Here is a 26120-nt window from a genome sequence, read left to right on the forward strand (position 1 = left end):
AGCTTGTGTCAAATGTGCATTCCTCACATTCTCAGAACATTTCCTCGTATTTGTAGCAATTGAAACCTGCATTTGCAAGTTTGTAGGTACACAGGTAATTCATCTGCAGCTTGCTCCAGTGATTAATTCAGGAGTCCACCTCACTCCTGCTCCGTGGTGCTGATGGAAAGTTTGCAGTAGCAACGTCTGTATTTTATTATTTTGATTCAGTCCATCAAACTCTGAGAAAGATGTTGCATTACAAAAGGTGTAGTTTCCATAAAAAGTGGTCATCTCACTGCAGCATTTGGCTGATGCATAACTCATAAGATGGTACAAGCACTGTAGACAATAATGGGGAGCTCAAGCCTTGGAGGTTTCTGGCTGCAGGTGTCTGCAGTTCTGTACGTGCCAGTTCTTCCTGTTAAACTGGCACCTGAAATCTTCCTCCAGCTGGAGCATCAATTTTTGATGGTTTTCCTATGGAGTTCTTTACTCCCCAGCAATCACTTCACATCCCCAAAATACTCCCAGTTACTCATTATGTTGTCATTGCCTTTCCTCACTTAAGGAGGACAATTTTTGGGCTCTCTTGTTCCTAACTCCAACTAGAAAGAAGGGGTAGGAAATAGGGTTTGAATTTCCAAATTGTTTTGTGACTAGAGTAATTGAGTTGTTGGAGACAAAATTTTGGCCTACAGAGCTACTAGTTCAGAATAGATTTTTAGTACAACTTTGCACTTTGCATGTTTATTCTCTCTTGTTTATCCTGCAGTAGCTGTGTGGTTGTGGGAAATCTGCTCTGCTGAAATGAAAGCATGTCTCTGTTTAACTTCAAAAGCAAGATAAACACACTGAATTCTTTTTTTCAGAACTTCAGGGATTGTTTTTCTCTTGCATAATTAACATTGACTAAAATATTCTGTATGTTCTTGTCTTCCCATAGTGACTAGAGATGAAAAACTAGATCTGTAACACAGACGTGCTAATGTAATTATACAATTTAGGTGCTAAAAGCTGTATATTTAATACACATTCCTGTTGGCTGAACTTTGTCCAAATGAAGCCTAAGTTGTAATCAAAATCTATTTTCTACTCTTCTTTTGCTCCCAAGTGTCAGAAATGGAAGAAACCATGTTGTCTGTGCTAAGGCCATCCCAGAAAACCAGCGACAGCGTGATTTCATCTCCCACAGCCTCCAGCCGCCTTCCCCTCGACCCCTCGGAGCTGCCCCCAGATAAGCTCCATGTGGAGCTGGAACTCTCCCCAGATTCCCAGATAACCCTCTATGGACCCTTGCTCAAAGCCTTTCTCTCCATAAAGGTAGGCAGAGGAGCACGACTCGTAAAATTATGGGTGGCCACTTGTAGGAAAGGAAAAAAGAATTAGTTTTGAAAAGGAAAACTCAAATAAGGAAGGATACGTGAATTTGGATGAAAACTTTTGGTAGGCTCTAGTTTAGAATTGCTTTGGTGATCTGGTATAGCTGGGATGAATTTTGTCACAGGTTTGTGAAAAGACTTCTTACACACACACACACAGAGATATATATATATATGCACACACACACACACCATATCAACATAATTTTTCCTTCAAGAAATACTGCATGTTCTGAACATGGGCAAAAAATTTCTTCCTTTCAATTTTCCACTAGTAAAATAAAAAAATACTCCACGATTGTGACTAGAGCTTATCTAAACTCCAGTTTTTATGCAGAGTTATATCAGAACCAAATGCTTTCGGTGCATTTTAAGTTCTGCAGTGTGTTGTTTTTCTTAGCTGGATTCCATGACATTTCTGGAGTTGGGATCATGGAAGGGACTGGGGAATAAGATTAATTTAAAAAGCTTCCTCAGTAAATATTTGAGAAGGATTATGCATCCTTTTCTTGACATTAATCTATTATGCTTTAGAATGTGTGTTTGTTTTCTTTGCTGTCTTCTCTTCCATGACTGATTTTTTTAGGGTGTCTAAGTTTAATTCCTTCCCATCTCGCTCACCCTCCCTTGTGGTGACAAAAGCCAAGGCAGTTGAATGTGTCAGTTCTGTTTAACTAACAGCAAAATGCTTGGAGTTTGCTTAATTTTGTTGTTGTTGTTGTTTTTTTTGTTTGTTTGGGGGTGGTTTTTTTGTTGGTTTTTTTTTCTTTTTTGGTGTGTGTGGTTTTGGGGTTTGTTTTTTTGGTGGGTTTTTGCTGGTTTGTTTTTCTCTGAACATCTGTTTCAACCTGTGCAGATCTAGGTTAAGGTAATGCTTCTGAAGGCTAGCATTTTGGAGCAGAGGTTGAGGGATTCTGTGAGACAGGTGATCAATATAAGGACTCACTGAAACAGTAATTTTCATTAACTTGTATAAAATATAGCGTGTAAGCAAGGAACAGTAGAAAATACTGTCTTGTAGAGTACAGGACTTGCAAATGTGCTCATTATTTTTTCATGTTGTCAATAAAATAAATAGGATTTAAATTAGGCCAGTACTGCATCTTGAAGACTTCATTTCTCCTGGTACAGAGCAAATGAAGCCATGTTTGAGTTGTTTACTGAACCCTCTTTTTGAAGCCCATAAATTCATGGGGGAGTTCTGGCTTTTCAAGCAAAGCAGCGCCATTTCAGTGCTTTTTGCCTCTGAAGATAAATGGAAACAGTGCTACATTAGATCCCTGGTTCTGTGATTTTCATTTTTAGGTGCAGATTTCTCATGTGGAATTTACCTTTTCTATTCTAATTCTCAAGAAAAATTTTTGATTAGTAGTTTGTTTGTGAAAATGTGCATTTATTGCTCTTTTTTGCATTTTTGGGACTCTGTTTAGAACTTTTAGTCCAACTGTGCTGGGATCATATTTTGAAAGATTTCTGGGAGGGCTTTTTTTATGTTTGTTTTCCTGACTTGTGGTTGTTTTCAGTTTGTTTTCCTTGATCTTTTTTTAATACATGGTGTAGAGATCCCTGCACACACATTGTCCATGCAGCTTTGTTAAGCCTTCCAATCTTGGGAGGTAGTTTTTTGGTGTAGCACACCCTGCTAAGGGTTTACTGTCTGGAAATGAATGATTCACAGCAGGAGTTGTCTTGAGTGAGTTACTGGAGCACCTACCACCCTCTGCTGGGTCTGCCTTATTAAAAATCACTGCAAGAAAATTCTTCTTGAGACTTTAGCTTTTCTTTTAAGGGAGAAGATGGGATAGATTGCCAGAAACCTGATGGATTCTCTGTTTCCCAGTAGAATTTGGCACTGTACTTTGGCCTTAGATAACTCAAGAGGATTTGCTTAGACACAAGGTGGCTTTTAGACCCGAGCAAGAAATGTTTATGATGTAATATTTTAGAAGCATGGTTAAGACTTTTAAGCCTGCTGAAAAAAAGATTCAGAAAGTTGAAGGAGGGTGACTTCCTGCAGGATGTGTTTTGTGTTCTTACTCTGTTATGTGTTTTTAAAAGCACAAAATCTGTTTAAAAGTGTCGTTATAATATTTGTTACTTGTGTTGCATGTTATCTCAAATACCAGTGCTGTGAGAACTACTGAGCTGCCATCATTTTCTGCAAAGCACAATGCCTAAATTTGCACATTTAAGCTATCCACTTTTCATAAAATAAAAGTATCTATGTTCCTTTAGCTGCAGGTTATAGCTATGCCACTTATTTTAGGGAGGATTAAAACCAGAAGATTTGTTTAGTATTTCAATTCACTGCCTGCATGTTTTTCATTTGTTTTCCATGTGATCATAACAACTCTTTTTCCTAGGAAAATTATTTTGGGGAAGATGACATGTACACTGACTTTGAAGAGGTCATTTCAAGCCCTGTTTTGTCCCTGTCAACATCCTCAAGCTCTGGCTGGACAGCTGTAGGAGTGGAAAATGACAGAAAAGAAAATGAAATTTCAGTCAAGCCCGTTCACCCTCTTACTTTACGCCCATGGGATATCACTGTGCTTGTAAATTTGTACAAAGTGCATGGGAGATTGCCAGTGGTAAGTACTTGATAATAATAAAAGAATTTGCTTCATGTAATTTATTTTTTTTTATAGTTTCACAATCTGGAACCACATTTAACTGCCTGGAATATTTAGTTGCTGTGGTACTTACCAAAATGTAAGCATACATACCAAAATGTGTAGATACTCTCTGCTGAAACTGTGGCTATCTAAACAACTTTGACACAGGATTTATTTTGCTTATTTGGGAGGCAGAACTGGATAATTTTTTAATATGTTTGTTATTCCCAGAACTTGATTTGTGTGATACTTTTGATTGACCATACTCTGCTGATTTGGCCAATTTCTCTTATAATGGTGTAGTCTGCTCTATGCTCCTGATGTATGAGGGAGCCCCAGAAAAAAAAATCCAGATATAACGTTGGGTTCACCCATATCTTTTTGAATTACTGTTTATGTAGTTGTCAAAAGGTTTTTGAAGTTGCAGATTCTTCTTCTTGAGTATCCACTAAGAGGAAAATCAGCATACTTCCTGCACACAGGTTTGCAGCTGATAGTAAAGTTGCAACCATGTTATGTACTTTCAGGTTCTGAAACAGATGTGTTTATCTTTTATTTCAGCACTGCAGTCCAGATGGTCCAGACTGCCCTACAGCTTTCTTGGAGAGGCTGTGTTTCGAGATGAAGAAAGGGTTTAGAGAAACAATGCTTCAGCTTGTATTGTCTCCAGTGAATCTGTTTCTGAGTGACAATTACCAGGTAGTCAGTCAGCGTTTGTGTGGCTGTATTGTGGAAGCTGTGTTGATTTTAAAATTGATTTCCTTTTTGATAGAAATTTTCTTTTTGTGCAAAGGTTTTCTTAAGGCTTGTGAAAGTAAGAAAAATCTGATACATATTTTGTAAAAATCTTTATTTTTGTCCAGAATTTATTTTGTCAGTAAAATAAACAGGATTAAATTAAGCTAGTGTTGCCTCTTTTCCAAGAATTGCCTCTCACCTCCTTGTCCTTGGCAGCGCCCTGCAGTGGACGAGGTGCTCCGGGAGGGTCACATCAGCCTGTCAGGCCTGCAGCTCCGTGCCCACGCCATGTTTTCTGCAGAAGGGCTGCCCCTGGGAAGTGACACTTTGGAATATGCCTGGCTCATAGATGTGCAGGCTGGAAGCCTCACAGCCAAAGTGACAGCACCACAGGTACCATCCAGAAACCAATCTGAAGTACTGAAGTATTACCCTTCTTCTTCCTTCTAGAACAGGCACAGTGTGGATTTCTGGAAAGTGTGTGATCTGTGCCTGAAGTAACCTTTACTTTATAGCTTGAAAATCTAATAATTTCTGTAAAGGGACAGGAGATGCCAAATGAGCCATTGTCAGAGTGATGTTTTAGAGTAAGAGGCAAATGAGATAATTTGTGGGAGTGTAGTATGGAAAGGCCTTAGGAGTAGCTGCTCACTGCATAAATTGTGCTCCTTGGTCCCACTGGAACATCATTTGCTTTCCCAGTATTGCACTTTGTTAGGTCAGTCTTAGCACTAACCCCTTTTAATTTTGCCATTTATGTTACATTTGTCTTTCCACCTAGGTGAATGACTCCAAGTGTACAACAGGCAGATCATTCTGATTTATTTCTGCTGTGGTCTGCCAGATCTTTAAAGGAGGGTTGCTTTGCCAATGTATTCTGAGGCACAAGAAAAGTCCACCCGTTCTATTTAGTAGTTACTATTTGCTTTAAAGATTTAAAATTTTTTAAGACATTTCTACATCTTCTGGTTCCTCAAGTTGGTATTGTTTTCTGGGATTAAGCACATATTTAATTGGGAGACTTCTGCAACAAGTAAAATAAGGCATACAAGCAAGTTTAGTAAATCTAAAAGAATAGATGTTTTCTTGCTGCATATACAGACATTTGTGGTGGTACATCCCAAAATGCTGCCACTGATTTAGATGATCATAGAATCATAGAGCAGTGGATTTGCACCACTGCTCTATGATTCAAAATTCAACTTAGTTGATTCAAAGTACTCCAAGGTTAAAGAACATTTCTTAAGGCTTAATGCAACTGAAGGATTTTCTTGCTTTATGAAGCCATTCTAAATTGTATGCAATTGTATTTTTTTTTTTTAGTTGTCAGCACTTGAATTTGCTGTTTCAGGTTCATTGGCTTTTTTCCTTCCATAGTGTGATGTATTGCAAGAATTTGTGAAGGGACTACACTGAATGGAGGAGGAGAGATTTTGTGCAGGAGAGTCATAGCTAGATTAAATTCATTCAAATTGCTGCTGATTTTAAGTGCCCTTTCCTTTGGCAAGCCAAAGAAAACCCATTTCCTTCTCATAACAGAGACAGACAGTCATGAATCATTTCCTTTATAAGCGAGCTAACTATATAAAAGACTTAAATCAACAATAGGCTAATTACTAGGTCTAGCAAGAATCAGCAGTGTTTTGTTGAGCCAGTTTCCTCCTGTGCTATCGAAATGTAACTTTGTTGCTTTTATAGAAGCAAATCTGACATTTAAATTATGAATGGTAATGAAGTACCTTGAGCTATTCTTTGTGATAAAGTTGGGGGAGCTCTGCCTTTACAATGAAGTTCTCAGCTGAGTGTAGGAGCAAAAGCTGCTGCCTTTTATTAAGAAATAATATAGGAAATTGTTTCATGTCACCGTGCTTTTCCATGAGAAAATACAGACTTGCATATTGTGGTACACACAAGAATAAAAATCAGCCTTGAGTAGCAGGAAGGTGTGCAGCCAGGAGGGTGTGCTGAAGCCTCCTGCTCACACCCCAGCCCTCGGGGTTGTTCTCTGCTCTCCATGGAATGCCACAAGTCCATTTTGTGTGGGTGGTGATGGATGCTGTTGTTTGCTTACAGCTCGCCTGCCTTCTGGAATGGGGGCAGACCTTTGTGTTCCACGTGGTGTGCCGGGAGTTTGAGCTGGAGAGGCCCAAATCCGTCATCCTGTGCCAGCACGGCATCGACCGCCGCTTCTGTGACCCAAAGGTACCTTGTCATCCATCCCTGCTGCTCACTGGACAGGCACAGGTGCTCTGGAACACTTCAGCAATCCACCCTTCATGTTACCAGAATATAAATAAAAGGCTCAGCCCAAATTAAGCTCCTAATAGATGTTTATATGGTTTTTTTCCTTTATTCTTTCTTTTCCCTTTTCCTTCAGACAAACTCCGTGCCTGGGCCATGCCCAACGTCAGATGACTTAAAGTACACGATGACACGCTTAGCCATGGATGGAGCAGATCTCTATGTGGTAGAACATGGCTGTGCCACCAATATCAAGGTAAAAATAGTTCTCTTAACAGCAATTAAAATACTTTGGCAATAGAGATATTTGTACTTTTTGATAGAATGTCTACCTGCATTGATGGCTTGCTTGCATGCAATGAATTAAGCAGAATTTCGAAAACTAAAAAGCCATCATGGGCTGGGCCAGGGGTAGATAGATCAATTTGGCTTCTATTTAATAATTCCATTAATTATGTTGGCAAATGTAAGGAGGAGTATATGTCTCCCAAAAATAAAAGTGAAAGCTGCAGGGTTGGTGTAAAATAATTTAGAACGCTCCGGGTAATATAAATCTCAGTGTTTGTACCTGAGAGTTGCTAAGAACTTGTGCTGTGAATTAATAATTCAGCAAATGGAAATGATTGATATGGATCATGCACAAGTCAGTGCCGGATAACTCACGGTCCTCTTGTGAGAATTTAGATGTATCTTTGGTAGAGAAGGGAGAAGTGTTTGTGCCACTGCCTGACTGAATCCTCTGTTCAAAAAGGGCTGTGCAGAGAAGAGCTGATATTCTGTCCATTATCCTACTGCCCAGAAAAAAAAAGGAATAATTTACTCAGTGTAGCAAAATACGGGTTCAGATACAGTTGAGGTATGGTAACAACAGCAAAGAAGAAAACTGCCGTGCTGACATAACTGAGTGGTAATTGTGCTGTTAGTTAATAAATGCAGTGTTAGATGGTAGACTTATAATAAGTTCTGGGCACAGCTTCACATTATGAGCAAGAATCTTACTAAAGGGCATTGGTAATTATTTTAAACATTTTTTTAATGACGTGATATCTCATCATTTGAATGGCTTGCTGCCCTGTGGCAGTAAAAAAATATGTTTGAGCCTCCAAATTCTTTTGAATCCAATATTAAAAAGCGCCATCATAAATATTAACAGTGTCTGTAGGCATAAATATGAATGGCAGTATTTTCAAAGGCAGCTTAATAACCTGAACCACTCTAGAAAATTATATCCTGTATGTGTTTCATTCAAATTAAAAAAAAAAAAAAATTTCCTTTATAATCTGTGACAGAGATGAGAAACAATAATTTAATATTAACCCTGTGGGTAGCTCTTCTATGGTTGGGTTATCTTTAAGCTTTTCTTGGTTTAGATTTGGCAAACTCCATCTGAAATTTCAGGTGCTTCATGGTGACATTTTAGAGAGGACTCAAGCTATGCAGGAAATCTGATCCAGTGTCTTCAGATTCTGTGAAGTCTGAGGACTAAACAAATTTGAGTGATTCAAATTTTTTGGGTTTTAGATGACAGTGAAGAAGTTGATGATTCAAGTTTTTAAAGTTTCATGACAATGTCTATTGACAGTTGTTTTCTGTTTTGTTTACAAAAGGATGTTTCTAAGTAATTTTTTTTTGTTAGGTAAAAAGTGTCTGAGATTAATTTCTAAGCTTGCCTTCTTTTGTGTGTGCGCTGACTTCCAAATAAAACTGCTTCCCCAGGGAGAATTTTACTGAGATCTTTTTGGGCTGTGGTTTGGGGTGTGTTAACTGGTTTAAGACCACTCTTCCTTTGCTTCACTGGCAAATAGTCAGAGTTCCTGTTGAAATCCTGTTTGCAGATGGGTGCCATACGCATTGCAAACTGCAACCTCCACAACCAGTCTGTGGGGGAAGGCGTCAGCGCTGCCATCCAGGACCTGCAGCTCAGGCAGTACGTCGAACAGGGGAACAACTGCAGAACTGGCCTCCAGCCAATACTGAGGAGGGCATACTGGCTGGAAGCTGGCTCTGTCAACCTGGGCCTCATCACTGCTGACATTGCTTTAGCTGCAGATCATCCTTCTAAACACGAGGTGCAGAGGCATTTCTTGGAAACGCACGATAACCGGACCAAGAGGTGAGCCATGTGGTCCAGGGAGGTGGGAGGGATATTCATTCATCTTACTTTCACTGAGCTTCGGCATGGTCATGTTTTTGTTTTGTTTTCTGCTGCTCTTCCTTTTGTAGGTTGTGGTTTTTGTGGCCTGATGATAATTTGAGAAATAAGAGAAGCAAGAACAAGTGCGGCTGCCTCGGTGGCTGTCGGTTCTTCGGTGGCACCTTAACAGGACTGGATTTCTTCAAACTTGAGGAACTGACACCTTCAAGCAGCTCTGCTTTCTCAAGCACAAGTGCAGAATCTGACATGTTTTATGGGCAGTCTTTACTGCAGCCAGGAGAATGGATAATCACTAAGGAGATTCCTAAAATTTTAGATGGTGAGAATGCACTGTACTGTATTTTTACTCTATTTTGCCCAAAAGTATAATTTCTTAACGTTTTGCTATTTGTAGTGGTTTTGAATCTGATTAATGAAGTACAACTGCTCGTGCTCTTGTGGCCTGACCCCTTCTAAGAGCAGGCAGAGCTTGAGAAAACTTTCATATGCTGGATTTTTATACTAATGTGCAAAAAATTTTGAGTAAAAAGATTTTTGACTTGTTCTGCTTATATAGAAAGCAGCCAGCTGAGACAATCTGATGTTCTGCTGACGTGATTTTATTAATTTTTGTCAGGACAACATGCTAGTATGTACATGCATTTCAAAACTAGGGCTTTTGTTTAATAATGATTTTTATTTCAGTAGGCAGGGAAGGGTCCACTGCAGTTGTGTTATGAGATATAAACTTGTTATTTTCCTTCTCTGATCCTAGGTAAAGCAAATGGTGTCAAAAGAAAAGACTGGGACTGCAGATCTGTGGGGATAGAAGTGGAAAGGAAAGCACAACACCTGAGCCTCCAAGTGCCGCTGCGCTCGCACAGCTCCTCCTCCTCTTCAGAGGAAACCAGCAGCTCCAGTGCTGCCCTGCCCTTGCTTGCAGGGGAGAAGGACAGCCCCTCATCCACTGCTGAGGATCACATGGGACAGAAGGAGTTCCTGCCCAGTGCAAAAAGGGAAGATGCTCATGGAAGGTTAGTAGTCTTGTCTGGGTAGGCATATCATTCAACTCTACAGTGCTCTAAGATGTAAGAAAAGCCTTGGATTTAGCAATTTTTCAGGTGTTAATGGTGCTGCTGAAATGTGTTTCCTATTTGAAAGCTGATTTGGACCCCTAATAGGGGATGGTTACCTGAGCAAGGTAGGAAATCCAGCATGTAAAGATACCAGCACTTGCTGTTAAAAGTTTGGTTTTGCATCCTCTGTATGTAGACAAGTGGCAGAGTTCAGTGTGTATCCAGCATTATGAAAATAATGGCTATGCTAATAGAGAGCCACAGAATCACTGGTGCATTTGACAGCTGCCACATTGCAGGACGAGATGCATTAGCGCTGAAATAAGTGCTGTGTTTATTTCTGTTTCCAGTGTCACGGTGGAGGGGGCAGAGGGCCGGCCTGCATCCCCTGGCCCCCAGGAGAGGCCGGTGGGCCAGTCCCCCATGAGGTCCCCCCTGAAGAGACAGGCGTCCGTGTGCTCCACACGGCTGGGCAGCACCAAGAGCCTGACGGCGGCGTTCTACGGGGACAAGCAGCCCGTGCCCGTGGGAGTGCAGTTCAGCAGCGACGTGTCCCGCAGCGACGAGAACGTCCTGGACTCCCCAAAGCAGAGGAGGAGCTTTGGCTCCTTCCCCTACACACCCTCAGCAGATTCCAACTCCTTCCACCAGTACCGCTCCATGGATTCCAGCATGTCCATGGCGGATAGCGAGGCTTATTTTTCAGCTGCAGAAGAGTTTGAGCCAATAAGCAGCGATGAAGGTCCGGGGACCTATCCAGGGAGGAAGAAGAGAAAAAAGCAAGCTCAGAAAGCTGAATACAGTAGGGGGTCTATTTATCACAGCGTGGAAGGACCCTTAACAAGCACAATCCACAGAGAAATCAGTCAAGACATGAAAACGTTGCCAATTAAGACTCATCCTTCCCAGGCTTCGTTTGTTTCAGCTCTGGGAGGAGATGATGAGCATGCTGACAACATGTACGTCCTGGACTCTGAGAAGACTGTGGAACGGGAGCAAATCACTTCCCAGCAGCCTGTAATGGCATGTTACCAAAATTACCTGACACAGTTCCAGGTGATCAACTGGTCAGTAAAGCACCCAACTAACAAAAGAACTTCCAAATCCTCATTGCATCGCCCTTTAGACCTTGACACACCAACGAGTGAAGAAAGTTCCTCGTCCTTTGAGCAGCTCTCTGTCCCAACTTTTAAGGTATGGAAGATGGAGGAGTAGAGAAAGGAGTAAGAATTCAAAATAACTTAGTACCAGTTGTGTGAATAAACTACAAGAAACTTGAAATTTCTTTAATTAAACCCTAAGTTTCTGACTTCAGATCATGGGGCTGAGTGGCTGGAAGGTTGTGGGCAAAAGAAGGAGTTAGAATTCTGTGGATGTGTATTCTGAATTATCATTTTTGCACTTAAAAATGCTGTCTGTTGAATGATACACAGCTGGAGGACATTTATGTGAATTTTGTTAAAAATACATTATGCAGAACTGCAATAGCAGTACATTTAATACTGATAAAGTATAATTCAGGCTCTCAGTGCTTTATTTCAAAATTAAATTGCAACTCAGATTTAGGAAATGATTTTTTTTTAAGTGACCTGAGCATACATGCTTAAGGAAAGAGCTGAACTGAAATAAATGAAAAATAATGGAAATGATTTCGTATGAAACAGGTGTTTGAGCTCTGGAATTGAATTTGTTATCATTTTGCAGAAAAGGTTTGTGTTGATGCAAACCTTATGTAGATTAGTATTTGATGGAGGCTTTAAAAGCAGTAAATCAATGTTTATGTAAAAGCACTGTAATCTGATTTTTCAAGGAATTCAAAAAGCAAACCTAGGAGTTCCTGTATCCTATATTGGAGAATCTGTTTCTAAGTGTGCTTTTAACAAAAACAGCTTTAAGGGGAATTTTTTGAGATCCCTTGGTTGGGGTTTTTATCATATATGGAAGGAATGTAATAAACTTCTTTGCGTTTTTATCTTAGCTTGTTAAACAGGGTCTCACAGCGAATTCATTACTGGACAGAGGCATGCAGCTTACAGGATCAACATCTAAGTAAGTTGAACACATAATGTATGCTACATTATTAGCATATATTTCAAGAGTAGGATTTTCATTATCCTTTTCTGAAATATTTTGGCTCCCACTAGCCGTTTCAAAATTTGATTTACAGCAGTAGCTTTCAGTACCAGATCTATTTCAGAACAGGTCATTCTATTATGAAATATTTGGGTTTGGTCAAACAGAAAGTACACAGTGCAAGCATTAAATTATCTCACATGTACATTTTCAAGATTATGAATGGTGATTTCATTTAGATGAATTTGGAGGTGCTAATGGCAAGTGTCCATTTCATTTCCAGAAGCTTAACTTGAATTTGGGATGGGGGGCTTACCCTGGGATTATATTTTTGTACTTTCTAAGATGTACAGTAGAAGAAACCTGCTGTTCTGTGGGTCTCATTTAGAGTTAAAATGATACCAGAACACTTTTGTGTTTGTTTTTGCAAAGCCTGATCATTGATGTGTGTTTGCCTTGTCTAGCACACCTTACACTCCCTTGGATAAGAAGTCTGCAGAGAACACAGATGATGAAACAATAACAGAGGAATGGACGTTGGATCACCCGGTCTTCCAGACACGGACAACGGCCATCGTGGAAGTAAAAGGAACTGTAGATGTAGTTCTGACTCCTCTTGTAGCAGAGGCGCTGGATAGGTAATTTCATTTTGATGGTACTAAAAATTGTCTAAAATCACAGCTGTGCTGTTCAGCAAAGGCTTAGGTAAAAGGATTGAGTAGCATGGCTGTTGGAACAGCAGGGCCTCCTGCCCACCGGATGTCATTCTGCATTTCCTATGAGGTGGCTGGAAGAATGGGAAATGCCCTTTGTGTCTGTCAGTGCTTGTTTTTCCTCTGTAGTGTTAATTACACGTGGCTGATGGTGCAACTGGGAGTTTCAGTGGTCTCTTGTGGCTCTTTTCCCCTCGCAGGTACATCGAGGCCATGGTGCACTGTGCCAGCTCCCGGCACCCGGCAGCAATCGTGGATGACCTGCACTGCAAAGTGCTGAGGGATGCTGTGCAGAACAGCAAGACCAGCTTCTCAGAAAATGTGAGGAAAAAACAAGGAAATCTACATGGATTTGAGAGAATGCTCTTTTCTGTATCTTATGTACAAAATGTTTTAACTGAATTTAGTGTTTTGTGATATAATAGCTAAATTAATAGCTATATTAATTTGGGATGCATACTTTGGAATGCATTTTCATAATCAACTCTTACATATTGTCTTTCACTGTCCAGAAATCTTTTAGAGGATTGAAGTTTTTCTGTTTTGGATGCACTAGAGTAATTTATATCAGATGAAATCACACATTCTGTTCTTTGAAATTACTGTAGCTGGTATTCTTAAGTATTACATTCATCTCAGTGAGATGTTGCTTATTATTTTATAGTAGTTAGGGAGAGCTGTGAAAGTGCCTGTGGGCTTTTTTTTGCAGTTCATCTGAGACCTTAAAAAATTAATTTAACTTAAATAGAATTGTGTGGTAGTTCTACAGAATTAGGTGTTCTTTCTGTCCAAGGTAATGACCATATTTCTTTTTTATGATGTCTTAGACTTCACTAATAATTTGCTTCATAGTAAGTTGTTTTATATAACTTAGATGTGTAGAATTCAAACTTCCAGCTGAAGTCTGGTTGGTAAAGTTTACTGCAGAATGGCACTGCTGCCCTTATGGTTTTAGACCTCCTGTACCTCTAAGTGCTGCAGCCCTTATTCTGGAAATCACAGTAAATTGCCTAAAATAAAGTCAGAATCTCTTTCAGCTTCAATGCTAATAAAATATCCTGTTCCTCCTGAGCTCAGCAGCTCTCGAGTTTGTGCTAATAAATTATTTTTCTCCCCTCTTCAAGTTGTCTTCGAAGCAAGACATCAGAGGAACAAAAATAGACACCACTACAACAGGAACAACAAACCAGGGACCAGCACAGACCAATCTCTCACTTAAGCAGGATAATGTGACAATTAAAGGTCTTCAGGCCAATGTTACAGTTCCAAAGGTAACAACTTTTTTTTTTAAGCTTATCAGTGGAAAAGTGCCTCACAAAATGACCCTTATTTTGGATCTCTGTTTGTTCCCCAAAAGCTGAAGTGAAGCTGTGCATTTGTGCTAGAGAACTGAAGCTTTTAATTTTGGAACTGCTTAATTTTATGATGGTAAACATGCAGTAGTTAAATATCAACCACCATAGGGATAACTGTCTGCCATGTCTTTAAATTATGTTCTGGATGTTACGGTTTTATTTTTCTTTTTGCTCTAAGTATAAGACAAGGTTCTATCAGAAATTAGTGGTTAATGTAACATGCTTTTCTAAATGTCTTTACTCTTTGATGGAATTCTGGGTGCAGGTGAACCTGTGTTTGCTGCAAGCATCTGTGGATGAATCCCCAGGAGTTTCTTCCAGCAAAACTGTGACTCACGTTTCCCTAGTAGCTTTGTGTTTTGATAGAATTGCTACTCAAGTTCGTATGAACAGGTGAGAACAGTACATGTCACTGTTTGTCATCAACTTCAGACATGTCTCATTTGATTGTTTTTGTTTATCTTGAGGTTTGCTGAATAGCTTTTTTCCTCCCTGATATTGTAAAGGGGTATAGTTGAGGAGACTTCGAACAATGCAGAAGCTGGGAGGAATTCTGTCACGTTTGATCGTTACATCCAAACCAGCAAAATGCAGCCCCAGTCTTCTGGCTCGCTGAGATCCAACTCTGGAGCAGAAAAAGGAAAAGAAATTGCTGCTAAATTGAACATCCATCGTGTTCATGGACAGCTTAGAGGTCTTGATACAACAGGTATTAAAACAATATTAAAATGTGGAAATGTCAGTTTTAATAGAAGCCAGTAGTTACAGTTGGTCTTGATCTTGTAGTTTGGTTGTAGGTTTTTTATCAACACGGATAAAGAGCTACTTGCACCCAGAGCTTTTGCAGATACTTGAAAAAGAAGTCTGGCATGAATTATCATTCTACTAACTGCTAGATTTAAGTTTAGGCAAACTAAAAGCTGTCAAGACAAACTTGTAAGCAGTTTGTGTGGCAGATGTGTTGCCCTGTAAATATTGACCTGCCCTGCTGGAATTTGAGGCCTGAGCTCCCTTCCTCCCAGCTAATCTCTTCTCAGCTACCATTTCTTGTCACCTTTTGCAGGGAATGAATGACACTTATTTGCTTTCTTACTACATTCTAACACTTAAAATAATGTGCTTGTTGTGCCAGAAATTTCAGCATGACAACCTGTAGATTTTTAACTGTAACAACTCTAAAGCTGAAAATGAGATCTACCCAATTGACTTCCTTGTTGTTTGTGTTAAGGAAATGCCTTCAAGAAGCTATGAGTTAAATTTTGCTGTAACTCCTGATCCTGGAAAAACTAACCAGGAAAAGATGAGCAAAAGTAGAGGCAGTTTTTCTTAAACTGCTTCAATTTTGATGGAATCTCACCAGTTTTGACTCTGTTCCATGAGGAACTGTAGTCTTCAGACATGAGGAAGTACTCTGTAAAGTCAGGATGATTAAAAAATACACAATAAACAAACAACAGAAAATCCCACTGCTGTGCAAAGATGAGTGAGCAAATGAAATTGGGGTAAAACAAAACCAGAGAACACTGCAATGGTTACCTCCCTTTTTACTTAGTTATGGATAGTTAGTTATGAATCTTGGCAGAAGTGCCCTGTGTCAGGTATGCTACGGACATTCAAGAGGGCCAGTTTTGGGTTTCTAACCAAGAAATGTCATCATCTTCTGTTTGAAAGGTTTGAGAAGAGCCTTTCTAAGGATCTTAGCATCTCATGTTTACTTCAAAAGTGGGTGCAGTTACAAGTTGGAGGCAGGGAGTAAGGATTAGAAGGGATATAATGCGACTCAGTACAGTTCTTTTCCTGGGGTATTTGCCATTTATGTATAAAATGATTTAAAATGTTGCTCAGTTCTTGTTTTGTTTTTTTTTTTCAAATTTAAAAATTTTCCTGCCCATATTAACAGACCAGGAGCAAGGCTTTTTTACCATCTTTTTGTGCTTTTTTCTTGCTCGTGTTTCAAGTCTAAACTTTTTCTTTCTTTTTTTTTCCCCCCTCTTGTTTGAGGAATACTAAAGGGATAACTCCCACAAAACACTTTAAACTTCAGAGAGCTTTTGAAAGTTGTAAAGTTTTTCCATTTTGGAGCAAAGTAGAAAATATTTATTCATCTATTTATTTTCACAGATATTGGAACTTGTGCAATAACAGCCATTCCTTTTGGGAAATCCAAAGTTCTTTTTACTTTGGAAGAGTTGGATGAGTTCACTTTTGTGGATGAAACAGATCAACAAGCTGTTCCAGATGTAGCTCGAATTGGTCCTAGTCAAGAGAAGTGGGGTTGGATAATGTTTGAGTGTGGAATTGAAAATTTGACTATAAAAGGTAAAGCTTTTAAAGGCTGTATATTTTGTTTTATGAGATTAACCCAACAATAGAATTGTCAGTTTCTGGCTCGGCAATTTTTTGATTAGAAATTGTTGAATCTGTGTGATGCTGAGTAGTACATGTCTGTGGGAAATAAATTTCATAGGTTATACAATAAAGACATTTTTAGTTGTAAGTACCACTAATATCAGTGTATGAAATAATTTCATATAAACTGGTTTAGTTAGTTTCTGAACTTAAGGTTGAAAATGATGCTTTCACTCATTGGTCAAATCCTCCCCTTATCCACAGGAAGTGCATTATAGAGCCAGAGTTTTGCTCTGGGAGGGGAAAGCTAGTTACAAAAAATAAAAAAAACCCACAGTATACGTGTGTTTTCTATCATCAGAGTTACTTTTTTTTTCAGAGAATAATATTTAACAAGTCTTTATGTGAGTACTCTTCATCTGCTTATGGTAGGATCAGAAGCTCAAAATTGTAGTGATAAGTTGTTGAATAAAATGGTAATGCATCTTGTTTAACCAAAATCATGTGTATTTTTCTGCTTAAGCACAGATCTTCTCTGTGGGCCATAACTTAGAGCTGTTGACGTGCTGCCAACCTTTACAGTCTGGGTATTTTTACAGGGGGAAGACAGTCTGGGGCAGTGCTGTATAACACATTTGGAGTCATGGGCAAATCAAGAGACACAGAGAGAGGTGGATTGCTTGCATCAAACAACTCTTCAGATTCCCCCACTGGCAGTGGCTACAACACTGATGTGTCTGAAGATAACCTCCCTTGTGACAGAATAAGTCCCTCTTCCGATATTAATGGAAATTCCGTTTCGGATGAGCAGGTGTGTTCAAACTGGGTAGAAATCATTAGTCACTCATCCTCTTTGCTTAGACACTAAACTTCCAGCTTTCTGCAGAGTCCCTTGGGAGGATTTGTGGACAGCATTAATTTATTTTGCTTTGCCTAAATGCCTGTGGAAAAAAAAGAAATTATGAGCATGTATGGTACGTTAGTGCCTTTCAGTGTAATAATTTTGAAGACAATTTCCCTTCTAACTTTATGATTCCTTGTTTTTGAAGGATGAAGGTGTTGAATCAGATGATCTGAAAAAAGATATCCCCTTGATGCCTCCTCCCCCTGACTCCTGCAGCATGAAGTTGACAATCAAAGAAATTTGGTTTAGTTTTGCAGCTCCCACCAATGTGCGCTCCCCAGCCCATATATATTCAAGGTATAATTTTACCTGATATAAGAGAGGGAAAATGGCAGTTCTGCTTTGTTAAATTGCATTTGGATTTGGTAGGTTCTGAATGGAGTTTGAATCTTCTTTGGAAATTATAATTTTGAGTTTTGTATACCACAGTAAGACTTGCTTCAGTTTTTTACTGTTGTATTTTCTGCTAGAAAATTCTTAGTTAGATGTCATTAAAAGAAGAAGAAAACGAAGAGTAAAAAAGCCAAATGAAACAAAAAGCCTTCACTAAGAACGTCTGGTGAGATGGAAATATATGAGGGAGAAAGGCAGGGGAAGTTGTTTGTTTTGAGTAGGTGAGATGCCAGTGAAGAGAACAGCTCAGTGCTTTTGGTATTCAACTTGATATGGTGCATGACCTGACTGCCATGCACCATAGAGTTCTAGATGTGTATGTCTAAGATAGTTTTTCACATCATGTATGTAGAGTAAGCCAAATATTTCAGTCTGCAGTATAGAGCTATAAGTTAGAAAATACTCTGCTGGTACTCTTGCCTCAGCCCCTTAGCAAAAGTCCTTCATGACATGTTACATTTAATGTGGGATTCAGTCAGTGATGAGAATTTCCAAGTATATTATTTCAGTGGGGAATACAAATGGGAAAAGGAAGGAATAGCAGTAGCAAAAGTGGGAAGAATCATGAGTGTGTGAATGAGTGAAACAGAAATTGCCTCAGGTACTTTTTGCCAATTCTTGTTTTCTGGGCAGTAAGTCTGTGTTTATTACTCTACATCTATGTCCCACCTAACTGACTGTTCTTCATAACAGCATCAGAAAATCCTGCTCATTGCTGCTGCTGCCTTTGAACACCCCTTTCTCTTTGTCTCCACAGGCAGCTGAACCTCCTGAGCACTGCAACACCTGCAGTTGGTGCTTGGCTTGTTCCCATTGATCAAGTGAAGTCCTCATTAAATAAGCTGGAAACCGAAGGAACCCTGCGAATCTGTGCTGTTATGGGGTGCATTATGACAGAAGCTCTAGAGGTAAGTGACCTCTATAAAGTCCATGAGCATGTCAGAACAGGACAGTGAGATAGGTAATATATAGCTCTTTCAATTCTGGATGCTTTCACTGTCAAACTTGGAGCATCTCTTGTGAGCCTTTGGAATTGGTCACAAGGGTTCACAAAAGTTGTGGTTTTTTTACACAGTCTGAATTTCAGAGCCAAGTCTCATGCTTCTAACAGGAGTGTATCTCCAGATAAAATAAGACTAAGAGGTATGGCTGTAGTGCCTGGTATATTTTATGTAGTATTTTTGTTTGCTGTTGGTTGGATTGGCACCATCTAGTGGGAAGATTTGGATGTGATACCCACACTGAGATCCTGTCTTGCATAGTGACATGGATGACCTAAGTGTGATGCTGGTTTTCTGCTCTGCTCAAAAATTATCCTTTGCAGCAATCTCTTATTCCTACCTCCCTTCCTGTTTCTTCTTCCTACTCTCTTTCTAGCATTAAACCAAATTTTAAGAAGTGCCTGTTTTGTCTTTAACTAGGAATAAACTGTTTCTTCAAAAATTGCATCTAGCTTTGCATATATGTCTGTTAGTCCAGATGCAAATTTATAAGGCCTGCAATTTGAATCCATTGAAATAGAAAACTTAAATTTTTCTTTTGTTGCTTCATATAAAGAAATATGCATCCAGAATTAGTTTTCACATGCAGTATTTAAAATAAGATGGGTACCCATGAGGCACATTCTTGTTGCAGAAGTTCAGAATGAGGATAGAAGTTTGTCTCATGGATAAAATCTTGTCATTGATGTTGAAAATGTTTTTATTTTAATCTAGAATAAAAGTGTGCACTTCCCTCTGAGAAGCAAGTACAACAGGCTTACCAAAGTGGCTCGTTTCTTGCAAGAAAATCCCTCCTGTTTACTCTGTAATATATTGCACCATTACCTTCATCAAGCAAATTACTCCGTTATTGAGGATGCCACTATGGTGAGTTACCCTGGAAAACTGGAAATATTTCAGTCCTTTAGTTTCAAATATGCCAATTCTAATGTCTTAAATTTGGCAACAATTTGAGGAAGGTTAACAAACAAGAAAATTTAACCCGGACTCATATGCATCTTTAAAGTGATAAGTAGATATTGTCTCACTAATTTCATTTTCTTTGATATCTGCTATTTTTGTTATGACCTGTATATATGCATAATGTTTATCAGTTTTTTTATTAGTAAATATTTGAGATCATAAACCAACAAGGCATGCCTTTAAAACTGTATATGGCTTTTTTTTATCAAACTTCATTCCCTCCATATCATATTTCAATGGCCTTTTTATAAAATTTCATTTCTCATGGTTTTAAAATTGAATGAGCCTCAATTATTGAGGCAAGTGCATGAACTGGTTAGTTCATTCCAAGTTCTCTCCTTGGAACTAGCTTTCAAGTCTTCTAAAAACTCTGGGGTAATGCAGACAGTTCAAGGAAGGAACTAGAATTGTACAAACTTTAGGGCTTAAGAATCTAATATTTTTCTTGATGGCTTTAGAATGTTATATCTAGATTGTAGTGGGAAATAGTTATTTGAACAAACATCAGGCAGAAGGGAGGAGTGTTTATTCCTGATTTTATGTCATTTTCATAATCCAATTCCACAGCTGTCAGATTTAAGCACTTTGGTTTTCAGCATATTCAGTGATCAAGAATGGCACAGTTTGTGGCACAAATAGCACAGTTTGATTTGTGGTCAAAATGCCAAGCTTTTGTTTTCTTTAGGACAATTCAGTGATGTAATCAAAACAATCCCTATATTTGGCCTCAAATTTATGTACTAAAACACTGCTTATGAACAATTGAAAAAACGATCTTTTTAATTTCAGTTCTGTTTGTACAGAGTTGCTGTGAATCTAGCCCATAGCTCAGAGCCTGATAATTACTCAAATGTTTTTAGCTTCATATTTAATAAACCTGCTTTCTGTTGTTTATTTTTGGCCTCTTGGGCTAGATCCTCAGGTTATGTAGATAAATGTGTTCAATGAAGCTGTAATTTTTATCTCTCAGTTCCTTGGCTTCTTGCTTGATGTGTTATGGTGCCAGCATGTTTGTCATAAGCCTCTTAAATATAGAGATTTAAGAGAGCTTTGACTTTTTCTCCCTTCCAGTTTACTTGAAAATGCTGTGATATGAATTTTTCATGTTTTTCTTTATTTGAAGAGTGATGGTCTTCCTGCCTTAGTGACCTTAAAGAAAGGTCTGGTTGCCTTAGCAAGGCAGTGGATGAAGTTCATTGTGGTCACCCCAGCCTTTAAAGGAGTCAGCTTGCACAGACCAACCCAGCCAATGAAACTGCAGCCAAATGCCTGCCATGAGCATGAGGATGGCCTTGGATTGGACAATGGAGGGGGCCTTCAGAGTGACACCAGTGCTGATGGAGCAGAGTTTGAATTTGATGCAGGTATTTTCATGTTGTCATCTCCATAAAAAATTATAGAGGCAAGCAGCTCCTCTCAGATATTTCTATCTTCTTTACTTATAATGCTGGACACGTTATAGTCTCCTTTTAAGAATTATCAAGCTTCTTTTTTTATATCACCTTCTTTCTGAAGGTGTTGCTAACAGTGATAATTATAGTAATACAATACTAGTTCTTGTTCAGGGAAAAACAAAACAGGAGACCTCTCTTTCTTCACATCTTTTGTCTTGTTTCTTCCTGCACAAAATAAATCAATTTAATTATTTGCTACCTTTCAATCAAAAGCCAGGCAGCAGTTAGCAGCTTTAAGAGAGCAAAGATGTTTGTGTGAGAAACTTCTACATAATCATACAGTATAATGGAAGTTTTTGCCCCCTTCTCTCAAAATATGTTTTGATTAAGCAGAAACACTTGGATTGTTGAACAAAACCCAGCACACCCCTGTCTGAGTTGTTCTTATTTGTGTATAAATCAGACAGCACTGCGTAGGTGTGTGCCAGCACTTGGAAGTTCATGACTGCTTGTAGATAAATGTGATAGATAATCTTGGTTCTCAAATCTGTCTGAGGACAAGTGTTTGCTTGGGTGCAGCTACTGTGAGCGAGCACACGATGCTGCTGGAAGGAACAGCCAATCGCCCTCCCCCTGCCAGCGCCTCCTCCGGGCCTGTCACTGGTGCTGAGATCATGAGGAAGCTGTCCAAGACTCACACTCACAGCGATTCTGTGCTGAAAATCAAGGTGAGTGCACAGAGCTGGCACCAGGGCAAAGGGGGCTGTAGCTGGCCTGTTCAGGAGCAGTTCTGTAGCTGCAGGTGGATAAACGCATGCAAAAAGTAACTGTAGCACATGGAAGGTGTGCTCCTGACCTTACAAAAGGGATGCTCCAGCAGTTGGTCTATACTCTTCATCTGTTCTTTGTTTTCTTGCCAATTAACTTACTGTGCATCATTTAAGAATGTGCCCTCACCTTTGCAGCCTTTGATCTTTTATTTATGGCAGCACAAACAAAGATGTAACTGTCATGATAACAAAATCAAAGACTGGCAAGGCTCTCCAGTAACTTGTAGTAAAATTATTGTGTTCCAACCTTATATTCAGACCAAATGTTGCTTTGTTTTTGCAGTTTCCACAGTACTTGATTCATTCATTTGTTTTCTGCTCACAGGGCATCCATCCATATCATTCCCTGAGTTACACCAGTGGAGACACAGCTACGGATTCACCAGTGCACGTCGGCCGCTCTGGAATGGGAGTCAGGGAGAGCCCAAGGAAGGAAAGCCTGCTCAGCTATCTCACTGGGAGCTTTCCTAGCCTGCACAATCTCTTGGAAGGGACTCCTCAAAGAAGCTCAACTGCAGTTAAAAGTAGTTCTTTAACAAGAACAGGTAGGATGTAGCATAAAAAAAGTATGATGTAGCATAAACAGGTATGATGTAGCATAATTTTCAAGTCTCTCTGAATGAATAAGGAAATAACCATATTGCATTTGATTTTTATTGGCCTTGTAAGTAGCTCAAAAAGAGAGCTGAAACAAATATTTCAGTAACGTAGTTTGCATATGGTAAACTGAAGACTTTGAGTAATGGTTCACACATCATTTAGTGGAATAAACGTCAAGAATTAGGTTTATTTTTATAGCTCATAGGTGCTGGCAATGAAATGCTGCCATGTTCCTTGTTTTTGCTGACTTGGATGCAACAAATGCTCAAGTTTCTGCTTTTCCTGCACAGGAAACACTGTGGCCACAGACATGTTGTCTGAGCACCCTTTGCTGTCTGAGCCCTCCTCTGTGAGTTTCTATAACTGGATGTCCAATGCCGTGGGCAACAGGGGAAGTGTCGTGCAGGAAAGTCCAGCCACCAAGTCTGGCCACAACAGCCTTCCAACAGGTATTGCTAATTTGCAGCTGAGTTCCAGGTGGTTCTGGGTTGGCTGTGCCTGTGTTTGCCACTTTCTGACTGAAAGTAATTGAGAGAGTGATTTATGGTCAACAGCACTTAATTGGTTCAAAGTATTACTTGTGGGACTTCGCAGCAACCTGGAAAAGGAAAAGATGGGATTTAAGCAAAACTGTTGTTTGCTTTTGCCTCACCCTGCCTCCAAAAATTTAGCTTTTTCTTGCATTTGGAGCTGTCAGTGTAGCTGCCAAAGCCATGTGTGGCTGCCAAAACTTAAGCCATAAAATCATCTTCTGTTGCTGAGTTCCTTGGTTTTGTTGGCTATTTTTGATCCAATTTGCATATGCTTATTTTGTGATTTGTGCATTGAAATCCTTGCTCTTTCTCAGTTCAATTTTAAGACTAAACATGTGTTTTGAAAGTAACTTAGGAATGGGTTAACTGGTGTAAGGGAATAAATAAAATACATTTCTGAAAGTCATAGGTGTATTAAAGAACCAGATGTAACAATTTATTGCAGCTCATCTATTTTTCTTCTTGGCCTGTCATCATTCAGATTTTTCCATCTGTGTCTTAATTTTCTTTTTCACTAACACTACACTGGAATCTTTTTTCTGTTAGCACTCCTTCAACTGTGCTATATTAATCTTAGGCAGTAAGAAGTTGTTTTAGTTTCTTTTTAATATTGAACCAACAGTCTGATCCTACAAACATCATTGTGCTGTACATATTGCTGAACTGTTGAGCCTCCTTTGTAAACTGGAATGTAGTTCTCTGCAGAAGAACCTTTTTCCAAATTTGAATTGGATGATCTCTACCTGTTTCAGCAATATCAGGCTGTTTCTTTATCCTGAATGCCCCCTTTGTGAGGTTACAGACCTCACTGTGGCTTGTTTATCAGTGTAAATAATCTTGCTGAATTTATCAAGTCAGTGGTGGTAAGATTTGCTGTGGTGTTAGTGTTCCATGGGTATTTATTTTCCAGGTGTGGCACCCAATCTTCCTACTATCCCCTCTGCTTCAGACTTCAACACAGTTCTGTCCAGCGACCAGAACACCCTGGATGGCACCCACTCACAGCACAGCACCAGCCAGGATGACATTGCAGGAGTAGAAGAGGGCAACCAGGGCTTTCCTGCTGTCCAGCTGGCAGATGCACAGGTAACTGGGGTTGCACATCACCAAATGGTGAGCAGGAGTGTGGAAATGATCAAAACCTTCGGTAACCAAACAGGTGGGTTTTGTTTTGTAGGTTGTTTTCAAACCTCTGTTAAGTTACACGGGGATTCAGTCTCAGGATGCGATGCCCCTGTGCTACAGGATGTACTTTGGAGAGTACCTCTCTTTCTCAGGAACTCTGGACTGCCTCAGAGCAGATATTGTTGATTCAGACACAGCAAAGGAGAGGAAAAGCAAGCGAGCCCGAAGGTATGATGAGAGATTTAAAAACATATGTATTGGCTAAAGAACAGAAATTAGGCTTTTTGTGTGGTGACAGATTTCCAAAGCACTTTCATAGGATAAAGAGCAGCTCTTTATTCTTCTGTCTTCCTGTTAAAATATTTTTTTAATCTTCCTATGGAATCATTTGGGAATTGTAATTATTTGAATCTTAGCTGCTTTTGAAAATTGGAGATTGGGGAAAGGGAAGAGCTGGTGGGAATAATAGTGGGGGGGAATGTGAGTGGCTCTGAAATGGTGTTTAATAATTAATCCTGTAAATAATAATGGTGTGAATTCTTGTGAAAGGGCTGAATCTTCCCCCAGACCAATTTTGGGCAAAGCTGTAGGATATGATGGAATGATTGCATGCCAAGCTAGGTTTCACAGAACTGGATGATTTCTATGTTAGTAGCACACAGTAGGAAACTGTAAAGGTTCATTTTATTATATTTAGAACTGTGGTAAAAAAGGTGATATCCTAAGGGAAATAAAAGGCTGGCTTCAATAAATTAGATGTGAGCTGTGTAAAAAACATATTTGACTCTCACTCTCATAAAAAGCAGCACAGTAGCAACTTGTACCTTTCCTTTCCTTAGGCAAGGAGCTGTCAATCTCCCTCCTCTGGAATTCAAACCGGCTTTGATGTTGGAGACTTTCAGCATTAGCGCCGTGGTGATGGAGAAATCCATGTGCACCCCTCAGAACTCCACCAACGCCCTTTCCTTCCACGACTTGAACAAGCGCTATTACAACACCTTCCACTGCAACTTCACCATCTCCTGCCAGTCCATCAGCCAGCACGTGGACATGGCCCTGGTGCGCCTCATCCACCAGTTCAGCACCATGATCGACGACATCAAGGCCACGCAGACTGACATCAAGCTGAGCAGGTACACGGCTGGCTCGGCCTCCCCGACCCCCACCTTCAAAACCCGCAAGCACCGCGACTTCCGCTCCTCGGATTTCAGCCGCAGCTCCCGGGGCAGCCTCAACGGGGGCACCCGGGTGAACAACACCAAGAACAAGAGAACCAACAATGACAACAACAAGAAGGAGGCTCGCAACAAGAACTCCCTGGGGAGGTCGGAGCGAAGGACGTCCAAAGTGTCCAGGAAAGGCTCCAAAGATGTGGTTGACCACGTGACGATCCATATGGATGACTCGGACTCCATTACCGTGTCGGAACAGAGCGAGCCCTCTGCGGAGTGCTGGCAAAATATGTATAAGCTGCTGAACTTCTATTCACTCATTTCTGATCCAACTGGCATCCTAGAAAAGTCTTCTGAAACCTTTGGGCCAACAGGTAAAGTGGTTCATGAAGGCAAATAACCAAGTGTGTGTGGTTTTGCTTAAATGGTGCTTTCTAAAGCTTGCTCATGAGGTGCTTTTTGTCAGTTGCCCACCCCATCTAACTTGGATTAGTGGTGCAGGTGGTGAGGACAGAGGTGAGCTTTTGATTAGTTCACCGCGATGATGTAT

General features: G+C 39.8%; 1 protein-coding gene across 10 annotated transcripts in view; it reads left to right on the forward strand.

Moving 5' to 3' along the window:
* Nucleotides 1-26120, forward strand: part of BLTP1 (bridge-like lipid transfer protein family member 1) — an 86510-nt gene that overhangs the window by 28761 nt on the left and 31629 nt on the right. For 9 of the 10 annotated variants that reach the window (XM_030238753.2, XM_030238759.2, XM_050973988.1 and 6 more), the window contains exons 19-46: nt 1094-1302; nt 3725-3952; nt 4538-4675; nt 4931-5107; nt 6788-6916; nt 7092-7211; nt 8791-9068; nt 9179-9429; nt 9865-10123; nt 10516-11359; nt 12144-12214; nt 12703-12876; nt 13152-13272; nt 14076-14222; nt 14572-14699; nt 14813-15015; nt 16428-16625; nt 17255-17466; nt 17705-17856; nt 18710-18860; nt 19668-19820; nt 21040-21280; nt 21890-22038; nt 22466-22685; nt 23031-23189; nt 24184-24359; nt 24451-24626; nt 25238-25944. In XM_030238753.2, the coding sequence (XP_030094613.2) occupies nt 1094-1302; nt 3725-3952; nt 4538-4675; nt 4931-5107; nt 6788-6916; nt 7092-7211; nt 8791-9068; nt 9179-9429; nt 9865-10123; nt 10516-11359; nt 12144-12214; nt 12703-12876; nt 13152-13272; nt 14076-14222; nt 14572-14699; nt 14813-15015; nt 16428-16625; nt 17255-17466; nt 17705-17856; nt 18710-18860; nt 19668-19820; nt 21040-21280; nt 21890-22038; nt 22466-22685; nt 23031-23189; nt 24184-24359; nt 24451-24626; nt 25238-25944 (6171 nt within the window). The remainder of the gene's footprint in view (nt 1-1093; nt 1303-3724; nt 3953-4537; nt 4676-4930; nt 5108-6787; nt 6917-7091; nt 7212-8790; nt 9069-9178; nt 9430-9864; nt 10124-10515; nt 11360-12143; nt 12215-12702; nt 12877-13151; nt 13273-14075; nt 14223-14571; nt 14700-14812; nt 15016-16427; nt 16626-17254; nt 17467-17704; nt 17857-18709; nt 18861-19667; nt 19821-21039; nt 21281-21889; nt 22039-22465; nt 22686-23030; nt 23190-24183; nt 24360-24450; nt 24627-25237; nt 25945-26120) is intronic. The other variant, XM_050973989.1, reaches the window with a different exon arrangement.

This window comes from Serinus canaria, chromosome 4, assembly GCF_022539315.1.
Source record: "Serinus canaria isolate serCan28SL12 chromosome 4, serCan2020, whole genome shotgun sequence".
In the NCBI taxonomy this organism is placed as follows: domain Eukaryota; kingdom Metazoa; phylum Chordata; class Aves; order Passeriformes; family Fringillidae; genus Serinus; species Serinus canaria.